This window comes from Oncorhynchus mykiss, chromosome 6 (genome assembly GCF_057628025.1).
Source record: "Oncorhynchus mykiss isolate SJ-2025 chromosome 6, ASM5762802v1, whole genome shotgun sequence".
NCBI classification, from domain to species: Eukaryota; Metazoa; Chordata; class Actinopteri; order Salmoniformes; family Salmonidae; genus Oncorhynchus; species Oncorhynchus mykiss.
Window position 1 is genome coordinate 12,651,193 of NC_143027.1, and position 16,701 is coordinate 12,667,893.

General features: G+C 43.7%; 1 protein-coding gene across 3 annotated transcripts in view; it reads right to left on the bottom strand.

Annotated features, from left to right (window-relative positions):
- Positions 1–10,549: 10,549 nt before the first annotated feature.
- rhobtb4 (Rho related BTB domain containing 4) overlaps positions 10,550–16,701 on the bottom strand; it is a 69,702-nt gene continuing 63,550 nt past the window's right edge. For all 3 annotated transcript variants that reach the window (XM_036979425.2, XM_036979424.2, XM_036979427.2), the window contains one exon: positions 10,550–16,398. In XM_036979425.2, the coding sequence (XP_036835320.2) occupies positions 16,220–16,398 (179 nt within the window). In that variant the 3' untranslated portion in view covers positions 10,550–16,219. The remainder of the gene's footprint in view (positions 16,399–16,701) is intronic.

Consider the following 16,701-nt stretch of genomic DNA (forward strand, 5'->3'; position numbering starts at 1 on the left):
TATCTGGTGCACCAAACACAAAGACAGGAAACAATCACCCACCAAACCCAACACAAAACAGCCCTATCTGGTGCAGCAAACACAAAGACAGGAAACAGCCCTATCTGGTGCACCAAACACAAAGACAGGAAACAGCCCTATCTGGTGCACCAAACACAGAGACAGGAAACAGCCCTATCTGGTGCAACAAACACAAAGACAGGAAACAGCCCTATCTGGTGCACCAAACACAGAGACAGGAAACAGCCCTATCTGGTGCAACAAACACAGAGACAGGAAACAGCCCTATCTGGTGCACCAAACACAGAGACAGGAAACAGCCCTATCTGGTGCAACAAACACAGGAAACAGCCCTATCTGGTGCACCAAACACAGAGACAGGAAACAGCCCTATCTGGTGCAACAAACACAAAGACAGGAAACAGCCCTATCTGGTGCACCAAACACAAAGACAGGAAACAATCACCCACCAAACCCAACACAAAACAGCCCTATCTGGTGCAGCAAACACAAAGACAGGAAACAGCCCTATCTGGTGCAGCAAACACAAAGACAGGAAACAGCCCTATCTGGTGCAGCAAACACAAAGACAGGAAACAGCCCTATCTGGTGCACCAAACACAGGAAACAGCCCTATCTGGTGCACCAAACACAGGAAACAGTCCTATCTGGTGCACCAAACACAGGAAACAGCCCTATCTGGTGCACCAAACACAGGAAACAGCCCTATCTGGTGCACCAAACACAAAGACAGGAAACAGCCCTATCTGGTGCAGCAAACACAAAGACAGGAAACAGCCCTATCTGGTGCAGCAAACACAAAGACAGGAAACAGCCCTAACTGGTGCAGCAAACACAAAGACAGGAAACAGTCCTATCTGGTGCAGCAAACACAAAGACAGGAAACAACCACCCACAAAACCCCACACAAAACAGGCTACCTAAATATGGTTCCCAATCAGAGACAATGACTAACACCTGCCTCTGATTGAGAACCATATCAGGCCAAACATAGAAATAGACAAACTAGACATATAACATAGAATGCCCACTCAGATGTGATGGTTATTTTCCCCTGCTCTGATAAGTGTTTTATTGAAGTTGTTAGGTTTATGTACCGTCATACAACCTATTACCAGGTACTGCCCCCTAGAAGACCCCCCCCCCCTCTCTCAATTTTAATTCAAGACTCAACCTTAATTAAAATAATAATGATTTATAAATGTAGTGAAGAGTTGAATGTTAGAACAATGTATTGGCCCAAATACATCTAAACGAAAAATTATATGAAAACAAAAACAGCATTCAGGACTACTCATTCCATATTTCATTCTTTCATTTGTGTTTTCTTTCTTCAGTGCACCTTCTATTAAAGTGATGTCTCTACATCCCAAATGATGTTGGTGACCAGTTGCAGTGATTGGTGCCTTAATGGGGCAGATTATGCTTGTTTTTGGTACAGAGCATGTGTCCTCTCTGTTTGGCCCAAAAAATTATCTTGATGGATAACTTGAGTCCATGTTTTCATCATCGGCGATTTCAATATAGTACTCATCATCATAGCAGGTGTTGAATGCCTGAGAATGATTCAATCATCTGATTTGCCTATAGCAATATTTACCTTGGAGGATAGATAATGAGGCTAACCCTGCAACGTTCAAAGGTAGGCACATTCCGGTGAGTAGTGCCTTTACAAGACAATTAAACATGATAATGTCCTGGGAAAGGCTGTTCCATAAGCAGACCATTAAGCATTCCAGACATAGCTCACACTGAACACACACCCACACCCACACCCACAAACACACACACACCCACCCCACACAAACACACCCCACGCAAACACACACACGCAAATGAGGGCTTACAGGACTGTCAAATCAAATCAAATTTTATTGGTCACATATACATGGTTAGCAGATGTTAATGCGAGTGTAGCGAAATGCTTGTGCTTCTAGTTCCGACAGTGCAGCAATATCTAACAAGTAATATCTAACACTACCTAAAAACACAAATACATGTATCACTAGCCACTTTAAACTATGCCACTTTCTTTACATACCCTACATTACTCATCTCATATGTATATACTGTACTCGATACCATCTACTGCATCTTGCCTATACCGTTCTGTACCATCACTCATTCATATATCTTTATGTACATATTCTTCATCCCTTTACACTTGTGTTTATAAGGTAGTTTTGGAATTGTTAGGTTAGATTACTCGTTGGTTATTACTGCATTGTCGTAACTAGAAGCACAAGCATTTCGCTACACTCACATTAACATCTGCTAACCATGTGTATGTGACAAATACAATTTGATTTGAAATATAATTGTATGATTTTATCAAATTTGATCTCTGAGAAATGAAGCTAATTGATTGCACCCAAACTGGCCCTTTTAATTGTAGGCTTACTCTATCTATTCAAGTCCATTAACCTTTTACTGCAGTGGGCTAAATCAGGGTAGTCTTGAACAAATCTACTTTGAAACACAGGTATACACCTCACACATGGTTATGGGCTTAAAACAAAGAAGACACCTGTACAATGTATTACATTTTGAGTTTGCATCCCAATACTATACTTTATATATATAACAGAAGACTGAAATATAACAAAAAACATTTGACATAAAAACACAGGATGTCCTGCATTTAAAAACAAGTTCATTAATAAAATAACAATGATTAATTATGGAATTATGACATTCCCCCGATGAGGCTACTGGGTCATTTGACTGACATTCCACCGATGAGGCTACTGGGTCATTTGACTGACATTCCACCGATGAGGCTACTGGGTCATTTGACTGACATGCCACGATGAGGCTACTGGGTCATTTGACTGACATTCCACCGATGAGGCTACTGGGTCATTTGACTGACATTCCCCCGATGAGGCTACTGGGTCATTTGACTGACATTCCACCGATGAGGCTACTGGGTCATTTGACTGACATTCCCCCGATGAGGCTACTGGGTCATTTGACTGACATGCCACCGATGAGGCTACTGGGTCATTTGACTGACATTCCACCGATGAGGCTACTGGGTCATTTGACTGACATTCCCCCGATGAGGCTACTGGGTCATTTGACTGACATTCCCCCGATGAGGCTACTGGGTCATTTGACTGACATTCCCCCGATGAGGCTACTGGGTCATTTGACTGACATTCCCCCGATGAGGCTACTGGGTCATTTGACTGACATTCCACCGATGAGGCTACTGGGTCATTTGACTGACATTCCACCGATGAGGCTACTGGGTCATTTGACTGACATTCCACCGATGAGGCTACTGGGTCATTTGACTGCAGCAAAGGGCTACCCTTATAACTACGTGGAGATATGTTTATTATATATTTAAAAAAAAAATAAAAAAATTTAAAGGTGCTTTCTAGTACCTGAAAGGGTTCTTTGGCTGTCTACATAGGAGAACCCTTTGAAGAACATTTGTTGGTTCCAGGTAGAACCATTTTTGGTTCCAATTATAACCATTTTGTGTTCCATGTAGAACCCTTTCCACGGAGGATTCTACATGAAACTCGAAATGGTTCTACCTGGAACCAAAAAGGGTTATCACCTGGAACCAAAAATGATTATCCTATGGGGAAAGCCAAAACCCTTTTGGAGCCCTTTTTTCTAAGTGTAGGTTTAACTTAAACATATCTCTCTTAACACATAACTCTCAAAGAAATCAATGTGTGATTTGAGTGAAATTCCGATCTGCATGATCATATCTGAAGTTAGAATGTGGCCCTGCATGACACTATGGAATAGCACTGAGCAAACGCAGCCTGATAAGTCTCCCTTCCTGCCTGTTTCTGCTTCCCTCATAACTTTTCAGAACTGAACCTGTAAGGTTGTGTGTTATTGTCTGTCTGGGTGGTATTGAGTTAGACGTGAGAGAGCTGGACTGCTGTTAGGCCATAGTGGAGCACTCCCTCAGTCATGATAAGCCATGCAATAGGTTTACGAGGCAGGAAGGGACCCAGACCATAACAAGCACCAGGCCATGTTGAGACAGTGACACCATGTGAGGCAGGAAGGGAACCAGACTACCACCACCACCAGCAGACCCTGTTGAGACAGTGACAACACCGCCATTGAGAGCATCTTGTCGGGCTGTATCACTGCCTGGTACGGTAAGTGAACCGTCCGCAACCGCAGGGCTCTTCAGAGGGTGCTGCAGTCATCCCAACGCATCACCGGGGGCACACTGTCTGCCTTCCAGGACATCTACAGCACCCGGTTTCACAGGAAGGCCTTGAAGATTATCAAAGACCTCAACCAGACAAGTCATTTTGAATTCCATAAAGTGAGTGTGCAAGAGCTGAAAAAATTATTGCTGTCTATCAACAATGACAAGCCACAAGGTGGCCGGACAACTTAGATAGAAAATTACTGAGGATAATAGCCAACGATATTGCCACTCCTATTTGCCATATCTTCAATCTAAGCCTACTAGAAAGTGTGTGCCTTCAGGCCAGGAGGAAGCCCCCTTTTACCGGCTCAAATAGCCAACCAATAAGCCTGTTACCAACCGTTAGTAAACTTTTGGAAAAAATGGTGTTTGACAATGCTATTTTACTGTAAACAAATTGACAATAGACTTTCAGCACTCTTATAGGGAAGGACAATCAACAAGCACGGCACTTGCACAAATGACTGATGATTGACTGAGAGAAATTGATGATAAAAAGATTGTGGGAGCTGTTTTGTTAGACTTCAGTGCGGTTTTTTACATTATCAAGGTAGACACCTCTGGAAAAACATATGTGTTATGGCTTTACCCTGCTATATTGTGGATAAATAGTATCCTGTCCAACAGAATCAGGAATTCCCCTGGGCAGCTGTCTAGGCCCCTTACTTTTTTCAATCTTTACTAATGACATGCCACTGCCTTTGAGTAAAGCCAATGTGTCTATGTATGCGGATGACACTATACAAGTCAGCTACTACAGTGAACGAAATCACTGCAACACTTAACAAAGAGCTGCAGTTAGTTTCAGAACGGGTGGCAATGAATAAGTTAGTCTTAAATATTTGCCAGAAAGACAGACCTCTGAAAATTGCAACTGGCTCAGAATAGGGAAGCACGATTGGCCCTTAAATGTACACGGAAAGCTAACATGAATAATATGCATGTAAATCTCTCATGGCTTAATGTGGAGGAGAGATTGACTTCATAACTACTTGTTTATGTAAGAGGTGTTGACAAGCTGAATGCACTGAGCTGTCTGTTTAAACTACTAGCACACAGCTCGGACACCCATGCATACCCCACAAGACATGCTACCAGAGGTCTCTTCACAGTGAAACTCTATTCCACGTCATGTAACTGATGCAAGCAGTAGAATCAGATCTAAAAACCAGATAAAATACACCTTTTGGAAAGGCGGCGACTGTGAAGAGACACAGATACACACACGCACACACATGCACAGACACGCATACGCACACACACGCTAGCACACACACACACACATTGTAATATTGTTGTATGGTGGTATTATACATTTTGTATTGTAGATATGTAGTGGTGTAATAATGTTATATGATGTACTGTTTTTATATTTTGTTTTATGTGTGATGTGCCTTAACTGTTATTTTGTGTTGTTGTTATTTTCACTTTAGTTTTTGATCTATTTCACTTGATTTGGCAATGTAAAAAATATGTTTCCCATGCCAATTAAAGCCCTTAAATTGAATTGAAATGGATTTGAATTGAGAGAGAGAATGCAGGCATGTAGTAGTATATGTTGAGTGTGTATCTGCTCTTTGACAGCGTTGAAGCTCCCTGGTCTCTCAGCTGAGGTCACCTCTCAGCTAACTCTGGTTAACTTATCTTCCCTTGGAGCCCAAATATGTCTAACACACACACACTTTATACACACGATTCACATGCACACAATTTATACACACGATTCACACGCACACACTTTATACACACAATTCACATGCACACAGAGATATGCACTGACAAAATACCTAATTTATGAACACATTGTATCACTTCTCTCTCTCCCTGCCCCCCCCCCCCTCTTTCTCTCTTCCACCTCTCACTCTCCTCCCCTCTCTCTCTTCCTGTCCCCTCTCTCTCTTCATCTCTCCCCCTCTCTTCCTGTCCCCTCTCTCTTTTTCATCACAAGGTTGCCATGCCTCTGAGAGATATGGCAAAACATAAACAGGGGAAAGATCAGTTTATTGTCCAACATCTTAGTTAGAACACAGTTATGTTTTCCCCTACGGAAACAGGTCGTTAAATTAGCCCAGAAACGTCATCATGCTGATGGAAAATGTAGCCCACAATGGCATGATGGACATTGTGTGAACTTGGTCTGGTTGAGAGGTGTGTGTGGGTGGAGAGGACAGTGAAGACGTAGATCAACAGCATGCCCTGGAGGAGTGATAGAAAGAGAAGAAGAATGTGCTGTCACTACTCAACTCCCTGGGCTTTTTGGTATGTCACTCTTGTCAGGAATGCCCAGGCTGTGTGTGTGGGCGTGCGTGCAATGCATGTCAACAACAAACAGCTTTTCACTGCTTGTCCATCCAAGAGTGTGTTACACACGGGGTATAAACCCGGATCTCCCACAGGAGCAACCAACATCCAAGGCTGTTAGACCAAGAGGAAATTCCTTGGGCTGAGGGCAGTAACTGGTTTTGAAGTTTGTAGGTGGAGCTACGTCGTCACGTGACCATGGCCGACTCATGACCGCTACAGAATAGTGCATTGCAGTTTACACTCACTAGCCTCAGAAACCTCTGTTGTAAAGAACACCGACCCCCAGGTACTTCGAGTCTATTATCTATACTTTCAGCTCAGATATATTATAGTCAGCTGGAAGGCAATATTCTCCCTCCGTTCTTCACATTTCTTCTCTTCTCCCCGGAGAAAACTGTATCACAGACTGCGTTAAGCGAGGCTGTAGCGGCCTGGCGTTGGTGCTCAGTGGGAACTAGGTACACATCACATCACAGGACACAGCGTTCAGGCCTGTAATCAGGGCTTCACCAATGCCAGTGGACAGATGACACAACAAACCAGCAGTAACCACCACACATCTGGAAATGCTCACATTTACTGCAATATGAGGAGAAATTTGGTGAGTTAAAGACTCTGGGTGGCAGCTGGACTAGTGTTACTGGTGATGAATGGGTGTTGTCAACATTGGGGCACATGGGAGGGTTGTTATTGCCATCAACCAATTAACACAAGGCACACAAGCAGATGCACACAAGCACACCGGTTGAGATTGCTGGGTACAAGAACTCCATGACCCTTAACCCCCCACTGCGTTTCTGATGTGACCCATCAGCCATATCACTACAAGTCACCATGGCAACCCAGCGATCCCCAGCCCAGTTAAAGTGCTTTTCACTAAACCCTTACCAGACTTTCTCTATTAAAACAAAAAACTCTGAAAGCTGAAAGTAAAATATATTAATGATTAATGTGTCCTATGAGTAGAGCAGTGAGCCAAATGGCATGGGTTTGTGCTGACTCAGTATTCAGTCTGTCTGACTTCCAGAACCTTCCAGGAAACTGTGGAAAGTAGAATATTGTCATGGATACAGGCAGACTGCTAGATGTCTTGTCAGAAAGCCATTGTGTGTTGGTGGGAACAAGCGGAGCAAGAAGGGGAACGACGGTTCAAAATGGGACAACGGCTCAGTTTGTGTGGGCATTGAGATTACAGTGCACACTCACTGTTGGGATATACAGTGGGGCAAAAAAGTATTTAGTCAGCCACCAATTGTGCAAGTTCTCCCACATAAAAAGATGAGAGAGGCCTGTAATTTTCATCATAGGTACACTTCAACTATGACAGACAAAATGAGAAAAGAAATCCAGAAAATCACATTGTAGGATTTTTAATGAATTTATTTGCAAATTAGGGTGGGAAATAAACTTTTGTTATTGACCAAATACTTATCTCAATACTCTGTTATATACCCTTTGTTGGCAATGACAGAGGTCAAACGTTTTCTGTAAGTCTTCACAAGGTTTTCACACACTGTTGCTGGTATTTTGGCCCATTCCTCCATGCAGATCTCCTCTAGAGCAGTGATGTTTTGTGGCTGTTGCTGGGCAACACAGACTTTCAACTCCCTCCAAAGATTTTCTATGGGGTTGAGATCTGGAGACTGGCTAGGCCACTCCAGGACCTTGAAATGCTTCTTACGAAGCCACTCCTTCGTTGCCCGGGCGGTGTGTTTGGGATCATTGTCATGCTGAAAGACCCAGGCACGTTTCATCTTCAATGCCCTTGCTGATGGAAGGAGGTTTTCACTCAAAATCTCACGATACATGGCCCCATTCATTCTTTCCTTTACACGGATCCCTTTGCAGAAAAACAGCCTCAAAGCATGATGTTTCCACCCCCATGCTTCACAGTAGGTATGGTGTTCTTTGGAAGCAACTCAGCATTCTTTGTCCTCCAAACACGACGAGTTGAGTTTTTACCAAAAAGTTATATTTTGGTTTCATCTAACCATATGACATTCTCCCAATCTTCTTCTGGATCATCCAAATGCTCTCTAGCAAACTTCAGACGGGCCTGGACATGTACTGGCTTAAGCAGGGGGACACGTCTGGCACTGCAGGATTTGAGTCCCTGGCGGCGTAGTGTGTTACTGATGGTAGGCTTTGTTACTTTGGTCCCAGCTCTCTGCAGGTCATTCACTAGGTCCCCCCGTGTGGTTCTGGGATTTTTGCTCACTGTTCTTGTGATCATTTTGACCCCACGGGGTGAGATCTTGCGTGGAGCCCCAGATCGAGGGAGATTATCAGTGGTCTTGTATGTCTTCCATTTCCTAATATTTGCTCCCACAGTTGATTTCTTCATACCAAGCAGCTTACCTATTGCAGACTCAGTCTTCCCAGCCTGCTGCAGGTCTACAATTTTGTTTCTGGTGTACTTTGACAGCTATTTGGTCTTGGCCATAGTGGAGTTTGGAGTGTGACTGTTTGAGGTTGTGGACAGGTGTATTTTATACTGATAACAAGTTCAAACAGGTGCCATTAATACAGGTAACGAGTGGAGGACAGAGGAGCCTCTTAAAGAAGAAGTTACAGGTCTGTGAGAGCCAGAAATCTTGCTTGTTTGTAGGTGACCAAATACTTATTTTCCACCATAATTTGCAAATAAATTCATTCAAAATCCTACAATGTGATTTTCTGGATTTTTTTTTCTCTCATTTTGTCTGTCATAGTTGAAGTGTACCTATGATGAAAATTACAGGCCTCTCTCATCTTTTTATGTGGGAGAACTTGCACAATTGGTGGCTGACTAAATACTTTTTTGCCCCACTGTATATCCCAACTGCTCCATTAACTCCAGACATCATCTCATACAATTCAAGGCATTACACAGATTACACTATTCCAAAACTAAACTGCATAGGATATTTCCTGATACATCCCCTATGTGTGATAAATGGCAGGCTGCGCAGGGTACACTACTCCACTGCTTTGCCCTATGCTCTAGCTTGTATGATTATTGGTGTGGGATTTTTAGGATCCTCTCTGAAATTCTGGAGACTTCAATAGACCCAGACCCGCTTCTGATAATCCTGGGAGTTTCTGATTCCCCAAACGGATTAACCAACCCCCAAAAACAACTAATCTCTTACAGTCTCATTTCGGCAAAAAAATGTATCTTGTTGTTTCGGAAAAGGAGGGAAGCGCCCTCTACCAAATTATGGCTCAGCGAATTGGCAAACACCACACACTAAGAAAGAATTAAGATATATTCTGAACAATAAATGGTCAACATTTGACCAAATCTGGCAGCCTTTCCTCTCTTCCTTGGACCAGTCGGCGCTGTGAATTTGTGCATTTCAACGCACTCTCAATTGTTTCCAGCTGCAATAGTCATTTACAACATTAACAATGTCTACACTGTATTTCTGATCAATTTTGTTATTTTAATGGACAAAAAATATCTATTTTCTTTCAAAAACAAGGACATTTCTAAGTGATCGGTGAAGTAGACGACCAATGGCAACGTCTCCTATGATCTTCACTGGAGTTCTCTCTCATCTTCTCCTGCCTTTTCTCCACCTTGGAGAGATAATCCATCTAATTTATGACTACAACACCAGCACAGGAGGCTGGTCACTATAACAGCAGCACAGGAGGCTGGTCACTACAACAGCAGCACAGGAGGCTGGTCACTATAACAGCAGCACAGGAGGCTGGTCACTACAACAGCAGCATTAATAACAAACCTTGAGGTGACTTGCTGTGTGTGTGTGTTGCTTAGCTGACACTAGAGATGTGCCTCTGTAGAAACAGAGACAAAGAGCCAGTGTGTGTGTGTGTGTGTGTGTGTGTACGTACATGCGGCAGCTTCACATCTTCATGCTTTCCTCTGTATAGGCCAAGGCAGGGATCCTTCCAATAGGTCCACAGGTTGGCTCCCAGCACTCATTGTGTAGGAACAATACAGATATGCAGACATTTTTAACAAAAACATTTTTAATTATTATTATATATATTTTTTTTTTTACAAATCACAGTGGTTCAAAAATATTAAATAATGATTTTTTTATTTTTCAAAAGCAGCAAAACATTCTGATTGTTGTCTTTTTTTATAAGCCCTTAGTATTGTGTATGTGGTGTGTTGTGTTTCATAAGCGTATTAACACAAGCAGTTAATATCACTTTGAACTGGAAAATGAAATTAGAAGGGGGAAACAAAAGTGCATAATAATAATATGCATAAATCACACTGAAAAGTCACAGAGCAGAGATTCCTCTTCACCCTACTACGGCCCCTGTCTCTCCCCCTCCCAGCTCTATGTCCTGGGCCACTTTCGAGACAGGATTCTCTAGGCTAACAGCTAGCTTTGGGTCAAACAAGTGGAGGTTGGGTTTACAAAGTTAACTGTGGAATACCATTACAGCAAAGGAGCAGTTTTGCCTTTTCGAGTCAAAATGGTAGACACAGTACTGCTGTGGAAGTGTCTCAGTCTTTACAGATGGGACTCCCGCCCTACATTTCAAATTAAGAGCCCAGTTCCCCACAACCGCAGTCTCTGTCTAAAGAGCCTTTACCAAGGAGACAGAGAGACAGAGAGAGCGAGAGAGAGAGAGAGAGAGAGAGAGAGAGATATTTGGGTTGAAGTTGTTTCTGACTGCTCAGGCGAGCTGGTAAATCTTGGTTTAATAATGTATTAGTACACACATGGTTTAAAGGCTACATAATAGACGGAAAGTGCAGGCCTTGACAGACTGCCGAGTGCAAAAGATCAGTTTGTTACGAAATCTGAAATCTGTTGGACCTCAATGTCTTTCCCACAGTTTATTATCTATAGCTTCGCTTGTTTGGATGATGTAACAAGGTTTGGGTGACATATTTGTAAGCTCTCAAGTCGGGTGCCTTACTACTGTAGACTACCGTAGGCCTCATTAGCAGAGCCTCTCTGGTACACAGCATAGGATTTACGAAAGATGGGTCGATCCACAGGCACTAAGAGACAAGAAGGAAAGCTGCCTGGTTGAATGTGCGCGCGTGTGTTTTTAGCTTGGGTGCCAACCTGAACCCAGAAGGCAGTGGTTTGGAGGCCCCCTCATGCACATGGCAAGCCTATAGGAGGGCTCGGGAAGACAGGCAACCGCGTGAGAATATCTCAAAAGGCACAGGAGACGCCAGGCCAGGGACAAACAACAATGGTTGCTTTCCATGAATAAATGTCATGTTAGAAAATATTAGCTTAATCAATGCTACAGCAAATTCTCATAGGAACACTCATGTTTTCTTGAGTTTGTACTACTACACTCTATAGCTAATCTGAACTAGGGTGATGTTAAAGTGACACCATAAAAGAGTCTGGACTAAATGACTGTAGTGCAGTAACCACAGTTCAAATAATAGTCCATCATCTCACACCAAATGTGATGTTACAGAAATGAGCCTCTAGGGGAAAATGGGACTCAACTGTCGGTGGCTGGTCAAAGCCAAGGAATCGTTTTACAAGTCCAATCAAAACAGTCCATTTAGCTCCCAAGGCAGCCCGTTGTATAAATGGGACATTCTCAAGGTGTATGAATTCATATAGTGTTAGAACTGGAGTGGCAAACTACAACTATGTACTGTACTAGCACTGTCAATTCCTGGGGCAACCACATGCCCAACAGTTGGCAACCCAAGAACACCATGTCTCATATCTAACCTGCTGCTTCCAAAACACCACAGAACAGTGCTAAGATAATGCTATAACAGTGTACAAGAAGCAAGACATCTCTGTAAAATTCCTGTGTACCGTCAATGTTATTCGGAGAATAATATGATATAAAATTAGAATATTACGACTAAAGAGGCTTCCCACAATATAGACGCAGGCTTCAATGTCAGCCACTAATGCTATGAATAATATCACTGAGTCCAGTTTGTCTTTGTCCGTGAGCATGAGACACCCACTCAATAAAACCAAGTACACCACATGGACAGTTAAAAAACAAAAGGAGACCCCATGCTACAAAATATCATTGTTTTTTTATAAACTTTTGAAAGAAGTAGTCCATGCCAAGCACAAAAAGGCAGAGGTAAAACGACAGAAAATAAGAAAAGTGCAATCCAATATTAAAAGTCAAGAGAAAAGTGTCATTACAATGCCAAAATTAGGCCACCATGCAAAAATACTAATAACCACATCCCACAAGTATTGACCATCATTCACACAAGGAAACCAGTATCCTCATAGTAAGCTTTGGTATCCGTGAGGTCAGAGGTGTCTAACCCTGGGTCTCTAGGGGTTTACAGTGGCTCCTCTGCTGGTTTGGGACTGACTCAATCAGTTTGCCAACCAGAAACAGACCTTACAATATATGAAATCCCCTTCATCTACTAATTTAAGGACTGTCGTTGACTGACCACCAGTAGACCCAGTGTCTCTCCAGGAGGGCTGGGGTCTGTTACCACAGAGGGAGGCTCAGTTGTAGGAGACAGACCAGGGAGAGACCTGCCTCTCTGGCCTGGGTGGGGGGTGAGACTGGGTGTGTTAGCATAACCAGACACTGAATCAATCAGTTCAGCTATTATCCTTTGCAGAACCTGTCTGTAACTGTATACAACTACCTTAAAACTACACTGTACACTTAAGAGTATACTCGGTTCCTAATAGTGGATGTACATTTTTAAGGCACAAACCATGAGGGAAGGCTTTGTAGGGCATGTCTACCATTAGTAGGACTCAAATAACTCCTCCTTGGGGCATAGAAAGGGGTCATGAAGTGAAAACATCTGTATGTCCCCACGTCAACCCCAGATGAATGTTCCAATATCCCAGCCCTAAATAGGGGCGCTAGGACTATTTTTAAGATGCCTGGGTTATTTTCCCTTCTATATTTTGTTGGTAAGGTCAGCCTGGGTTATTTTCCCTTCTATATTTTGTTGGTAAGGTCAGCCCAATTCTCACTTGGGTCCCATGAGATCCTACCGTACAGCTATTTCAGTAGCCGTTGAAGACTCAAAACATGTCTTCTGTGGAGAAAAGCAAAACGAGCCATGTTTCACACCATCTATCCAACTCCCGCTGTTAGTCACCGTCGGCAAGTAGCCTAGCGGGTAAGAGCGTTGGCCCAGTAACCGAAAGGTTGTTGGTTCTGATCCCAGAGGTGACAAATTTGCCTATGTGCCCTTGAGCAAAGAATTTAACCCTATTCGCTCTGGATAAGAGCCCCTATTATATGACGGAAATGTTACAGGAAATCTCAAAGCCACAAATAGAACAACAGTGCTTCATAAAAAACGTGTCAAAAAGTCTTGTTTTTCCCCCACATTCACTCCTAAAGAGAAGAAAATAACACGCCTGTTCTGATACACTGTGGTGGATTCACGGAGATCTTAAAGGTGGGTTAGGAAGAGTTCCTCAGCAGTTCAACATCCAACTCCAATAGCATTCAACTAAAAGCTGGAACTGCATCCTCTTTGTTAACAACTGATTGAAACATCACACTCCCTCACAAATAAATAAAACTGCACCCTGGAACTAAAAGCAAGTCCAATATTTGGTCTAATACTGTATTGCAAATGATGTATTTAACTTAATGTTAAGATTCAACTCTACTCATACTGAAACGACCATCATTGAAATGAATAATACTCTGAATATATTCACTAACACAACGCCTATTAGACTGCCACACACCTTTGGATAAGGAAAAATAACCCAAAACCCCTCAAGCTTTTCCAAGAGATCCTAAACCGTTCATAGGACACTTGTGCATCAGATGTGAATGTAACATTATCTTTGTAGATCCGGTTCCTGCATATTAACACTGATGAAGGACTGGGCTGACATTTCAAAATTAGTGGACAGAAAAGGAACAAGGTGAGCATGTATGTTTAAGTGTGTGTGTGTGTGTGTGTGTGTGTGTGTGTGTGTGTATGTATGTAAGTGTGTGTGTGTGTCATAGTGTCTTTTAGTAGACATATTGAGCACCGTTTTCAATTCCAGCTAGAGGAGTGAAAGACAATGTGCTGCAGTGACACTTGGGTTTTACCTGACACTGCAGCTTTAAAGACACACAGACAGGGATCAAAAGATTATTCCTCCTTTCCTAATCCCTTTTTCCTTTCCTCCCATATTTGCCATGTTACGGAGGAGGAGAGGAGACAGGAGGGAGAGAACATGTCACAGCTTCATTTTTGGTATAATACCTTTCAACACTATGTGAGGACAAACAGCTAAAGTTGCCTTTCAAATACAACTGGAATAAAATAAAAAAGTCAAAAGCTACTGGAATCAAGGATATAAACAGGTAGGGGAGAAAACTCCTGTTTGCTCCGGGTGACGGTTGATGATGGTACCCTGAGCAGTGCTGCCCCCTGTGGTAAGGATGAGTAAAGGCAGGCTGGCTGAGGGGCACCCTAGTGGTCAATCAAGGCAGAGCAAAAACTCTGTTCAGTTCTGCTTCTTACTCCCTCCCATGGCAGTGGTATCAAATAGCCCTCTGATCCAGAATTGCTATCAAGTGTTCACTTTGAATGTCTTTGAGGGGGATTTGGTCAGTTTGTTCAGCACTGTTGGCCTCTCCTCTTAGTGTTATGTGGGGGTTGGGGGGGTCATGATGCGTGCTTGAACCACCAGCCATCTGCTGGGCTGGAGCAGGTTCCTAAACCTAGACTACCCCCTTTATTCCCCCTCCCTTTGAGACAGGTGATTCTAGAACAGTCTAGGTACCCTAGGACAACATTTGGGATTCAAACCTCCAACACAGAGCTTCACTGGGATGAGACCCGAAAGAAAACAAAATGGTGTCAAACTTTTCCAAAATGGAGGACAAAGTCTATGGATGAGAAGTTAGACAGGCATAAGTGGTGGTCAGAGACTCTGAAGCAAAACACCCAGGTCTGGGATCGGCTCTACTCTAATTTGAAATCCCTGCCGCCATTTTGGTCATCAGGGTCTTCAACACTGCGTGTGTCTTTGGGTGGTGTGTGTCATTACCCCTGACCAGACCTCACAGCGAAAGAAAACCAAACAGAAACGTTCCTCCTGGTGTGTTGGACCAGCGCCTCTGGCTAACGGTCTGGTCCTGTATTCTAACAGTCTGAATAGACTTGAAGGCAGAGGTAACCTCCCCATAGGGGAGTCTTCGCAGTGGTCTGTGGAATGGTCTTTAGCATCTGTGTGACTGAGAGACAGAGAGAGCCCTTGTTCCCAGTCCCATCACCCCCGGTTGGTGGCTGGGTGGAGCTCAGGGGGAAGAGGCAGCACTGGACTGCGGCCCGGCAAGAAGCGGCCAGCTGGGGTATAGAAAATTGCCCACGCCTGACCTACAGCTGTGGGGGTGGAGAACCCCGCACATACGTGCACACACACACACACACACACACGTTTGTTTTACTACCTTTGTGTGGACCAACACATTTATTCCCATTCAAAATCCTAACCCAAAACTTACCCTAACCTTAACCCCAAACCCTAAAAATAAACCTAACTCCTAACCTTCATTCTAACCTGAACTCCAATTGTAACTCTAAACCTAACCCCTAAGCTTAAAATAGCCCTTTTCTTTGTGGGGACTGGCAAAATGTCCCCAGTTGTCCAAATGGTCCTTGTGAGGACTTCTGGTCCCCAGTACAACCACAGACAATCATACAGAGGTGAGACTTGGCTCTCCCGTTATGGAGGGGTGGTAGGCTCATGGCCTCCTCAGTCTGAGGTTAGGAGGGGTCATGGAGGGGCGACAGCCTCAGGAGACGTGGGGTGAGGAGGACGGGTGTCTCCAGAAGCACCAGCCCCTCTTGGTGTGCTGCTTACGGAGGATCTCTTCCTCCCGCTGGCGCTCCTTCTGAGAGCGCAGGTAGCGATCCTCCTCCTTCAGGAACCACACTGGAGGCCACCTCTGCTTCTCAAAGTGCCTCTGGTTCTCTACACACACACACAGAGACAGAGAGCGAGAGACAGAGACAGAGAGACAGAGAGACAGAGAGACAGAGAGAGAGTGAATGAGAGAGAGAGAGACAGAGACAGAGACAGAGAGAGAGAGAGAGTGAAAGAGAGAGAGACACAGAGACAGAGAGAGAGAGAATGAGAGAGAGAGAGAGAGAGAGAGAGAGTGAATGAGAGAGAGAGAGACAGAGACAGAGACAGAGAGAGAGAGAGAGACAGAGACAGAGACAGAGAGAGAGAGAGAGACAAATAACATCAGAACAGGACGCAGGAGGGGAAAGT